General features: G+C 63.4%; 1 protein-coding gene across 1 annotated transcript; it reads right to left on the reverse strand.

Moving 5' to 3' along the window:
• Positions 1-2,179: 2,179 nt before the first annotated feature.
• LOC103275674 (procollagen-lysine,2-oxoglutarate 5-dioxygenase 3-like) lies at positions 2,180-3,036 on the reverse strand. The gene is made up of 2 exons (XM_008073077.1): positions 2,910-3,036; positions 2,180-2,633 (listed from the first exon to the last, which is right to left on the reverse strand). The coding sequence occupies exons 1-2, from the start codon at positions 3,021-3,023 to the stop codon at positions 2,478-2,480; spliced, it is 270 nt and encodes an 89-aa protein (XP_008071268.1). The 5' UTR covers positions 3,024-3,036; the 3' UTR covers positions 2,180-2,477.
• Positions 3,037-3,275: the final 239 nt, after the last annotated feature.

The raw sequence follows: 3,275 nt of genomic DNA on the forward strand, positions 1-3,275 counted from the left end.
CACCCCCGGACGTGATGTGGTCTCGGTAGAGCGGGAGGTGGAACCCACAGGGCAGCACGAGCAGGTGAGGCCGCAGGCCTGGGAAGAGGCGCGAGAAGCCGGTGGCCTCCGTGCAGAAGTTGGCGAAGGCCCCGACGGCCCGGACCCCGGGAGCGGTCCAGCTCTGCGGCTTTAACCAGCTGGGGAGCCGAGGGGCGCCCCACCCCGCCGGTGAGGTCGGGCTCCAGGGCGCCGGCCCCACCGAGGCCCCCTTGCCTGGTGTCCTCACCGAGACGGGGAAGTAGTCGCAGAAATGTCGCCAGACCGCCCGGTTTCGGACCCAGGCGGAGCGGCGGCCTCCCGCCCTGGGTGTGTTTCTGTCTCGGTAGAGCCAGACCAGGCAGAGGGCCACAGGACCCAGGCCCGGCTTAGGCATGCAAGGAGCAAGGCTGCCAGGCACGCCTGGGCTGGAAGAGGGAGGGGCGGGGGTGGCTGGGATGCAGACGCAGGTGTGGAAGCCGGAGCGCCCCCTCTGCGCCCCTTCCCGAGTTCTACCCTCAGGCCCTTCCAACCCACCTGCTCCCCAGACTGGACGAAAGGTGGGGGAGAAAAACGACCCCTACAGTTCCTCCCTTGGGGTATTGGGGACACAAAGCGCCGGCGCGGGAGCCCACCCGGATCCTCTGGCCGTGGGGACTCACCAAGCCCCAAGAATGAGAAGACCCATTGCGGGACAGCGAACGTTTGGAGACCTCTGCGGAGGAGGCTGGAGGGGGCCACCATCCTGTGAGAGCACTTGCACAAGGCCACTTGGGCCTCATAAGCCCCCTCCTTTTTGGCCCCACCCACTGGCCCTGACCCTCGGCCCTGGTCCTGCCCCCATTCTCACCCCCTTGCTGCCCTACACACCGGACCTGTGTGAGCCAGGGAGGAAAGGGTTCATCACCCGGCTGTGCCCCAGAAGACCAACCGAGATGACCAGGGCTGTGGCCAGGAGCCGGGGGGAGGTGCTTGAACTTTGCAGAGGTCAGGGTCCTGGCCTCAGGGAGGGACCGGGCTAGCAGAAGTCTGGGAAAGTGGGGGCTACCCTGAAGCCCTGAAGGCAGGGCTCCCCCCAGGAGCGAGAACAGCTTGAAAGCCCCCTCGTCACTGGACTCTGGCGCCTGCGGTCCAGCCCAGGAGTAGCTTAGGCCTCTGTGGAGGACGCCCGGCCAAGAGGTGTTTTCTCCTGTCCCTGCCCAACCCACTGCCATCCACAGGGTGTGTGACGAGGGCAGTGGGAACCAGAGCGAGACGGGCTTCAAAGCATGGCCGGAAAGCAGCTCAGTCTACAGGGAAAAGTGACCCCACCTGGTGATGAGCCCTATAACCAGGAAGAAAGGCTTCCTCAAGGTTTTCGCAGGAGGCTGGGCAGGAGAAAGGCAGGAAGTGTTCCAGGATGGGTGAACAAGCCTGTTTGATGGCTTAAAGGGTTCTGAGAGCCTGGCGTAGTGGCTCACACCTGGAATCCCAGTGTGCCTTCGGAGGCTGATGTGGAAGGACGAGGCCAGAAGTTCAAGATCAGCCTGGGCAACATAACAAGACCTCTGCTTCTACAGAAAAAGCCGCCAAAAGGGAAGAATTGGGAATAAATTCAGAGAGTTTAGTGTACAGCGGGGGAAGACCTAGCGAAAGCACGATCTGCGGTCTGCAGGGTGCCTCGGGGGTCTTGGGCAAGGGATCCCCAGTTCCCTGGAGGCAAGACCTGCTCCCACGAGGTCTCTCTCCTTTTCCAGGAAGCTTCCTGGAGATGAGCCCCCCTTGTGTTCTTCCTTCCTGATCCTGCCCAATAAACAGGTCCAAGTGGCCACAGGCAGGACTCCGTCTGTCCTTCCTCATCAGAACACACGCCTCCAGGGGACTTCCTCAGGCCTGTCCCCGGAGCCCGGTTCAGAGCGGTGCCGCCTCACCTTTCACGTGGGCAGACCAGTGAGAACTGTGCAGGCTGGGCTGGGCTGGCCTTTCATCTGCCCTGGACCCAGAAGTCTTTCTTTTGGTCTGAGCCCACTCAGGCAGTCAACGGGAGCAAGGAGAGCTCCCAGTTTCCACGCAGGCGTGGCATCCTGCCTCTCCCTCCTCACGTCTTCCCTTTTCAGGGTGTCCCTTCTACTCCGGTGGCAGGAGATGGGGTTAACAGGCAGGTGAAACATGACATACGGACTCGAAAGTTAGAAATCCTCCTTTATTGGGAGGGAGGCTGAGGAACCTTAATAATTTATCACATGGGGATCCCCGAGAAGCCCTGTCTCCCTGAACCCTTGGGGACGGAGGGGAGGGGCGGAGGGCTCCAGGAGCTTCCTGAGAGGGCCGTGTGGTGGGGTGAGGTGACACATTCAGTCCCAGGCATACAGGACGTGCACTCAGAAAGAGAGGAGATGCACAGACCCCCTCTCCAAGGACGGGGCCAGGCACCCCAAGAAGGCACAATGGCCGGGAAGGTTTGGCAGAGTGGTTGAGTGTCAGGGGTCAACAAATGACACCATGATGTAACGAGTGCCCCGGGTCGTGGGCAGCCCCTCGTGGTAGTGGGTGAGGCGACCCGGGTGCAGCAGCCCCCAGCCCTTCCTCGGGGATGAGACCACGCAGTCATAGCGCAGGAAGCGGCAGCCTCCTCCCTGGGAAGAGGAGAGAGGAACAGAAGTCAGCAGACACGGGACCGGGGAACAGGCAGAGACCAGGGGGAGGGCTGGCGGGAAGGACAGAGACATAAGGGAGACGGCAGATGCAGGGAAGTGGGTACCCACTAACAAGGGACACACAGGAGGGTGGGGGCGGCTGCCCACCTAGACGCGATCCGGGAGATGAGACCCACAGAATAACCCGGCACCGTGGAAGGGCCAGGCCCCGGGCAGGGCTCCAGGCACAGCCTCTGGGCACGGGCCGGGGCTCACCTCGTAGTCCAGGCCCTTGTGGTTGAGGGCGACGTTCAGGGTGAAGGTGGACGAGTCGTGATGCGGCCGCAGAGAGGGCTGCTCGTCCGGCCGGTAGCGGACCACGAAGTTCATGACGGCCCGTGTCTGGGGACACAAGAAGCAGCTGCAGGGCAGGCCCTGACGTCTGGGCAAGGAACGGGGTGGCGAGGCCTCTGCGTGGAAGGGTCTTGCTGCCGACAGGGTCTCGGCCCGGCCGCTTCCCTGCCCGGGCTGCCCTCCTGCGGTGTCTCCTTCCCGGGAAGCGGCTGCCAAGGCCCCCCGATGCTGCAGGGGCTGAAGGGCTCTGTGCCCGATCTGGGGTGGGGCGGGCAGGGAAAGCGGCAG

The sequence above is a fragment of the Carlito syrichta genome, unplaced genomic scaffold, assembly GCF_000164805.1.
Source record: "Carlito syrichta isolate Samal-C Ts95f unplaced genomic scaffold, Tarsius_syrichta-2.0.1 Scaffold115643, whole genome shotgun sequence".
Taxonomy (NCBI): Eukaryota; Metazoa; Chordata; class Mammalia; order Primates; family Tarsiidae; genus Carlito; species Carlito syrichta.

What these genes read in the sequence shown, in the direction of transcription:
- LOC103275674 (XM_008073077.1), bottom strand. Translation starts at nt 3,023, where the DNA reads ATGAACTTCGTGGTCCGCTACCGGCCGGACGAGCAGCCCTCTCTGCGG. An exon ending in ACAAGGGCCTGGACTACGAG is followed by an intron (nt 2,634 to 2,909) that starts GTGAGCCCCGGC and finishes TCCTCTTCCCAG; the next exon opens with GGAGGAGGCTGCCGCTTCCT.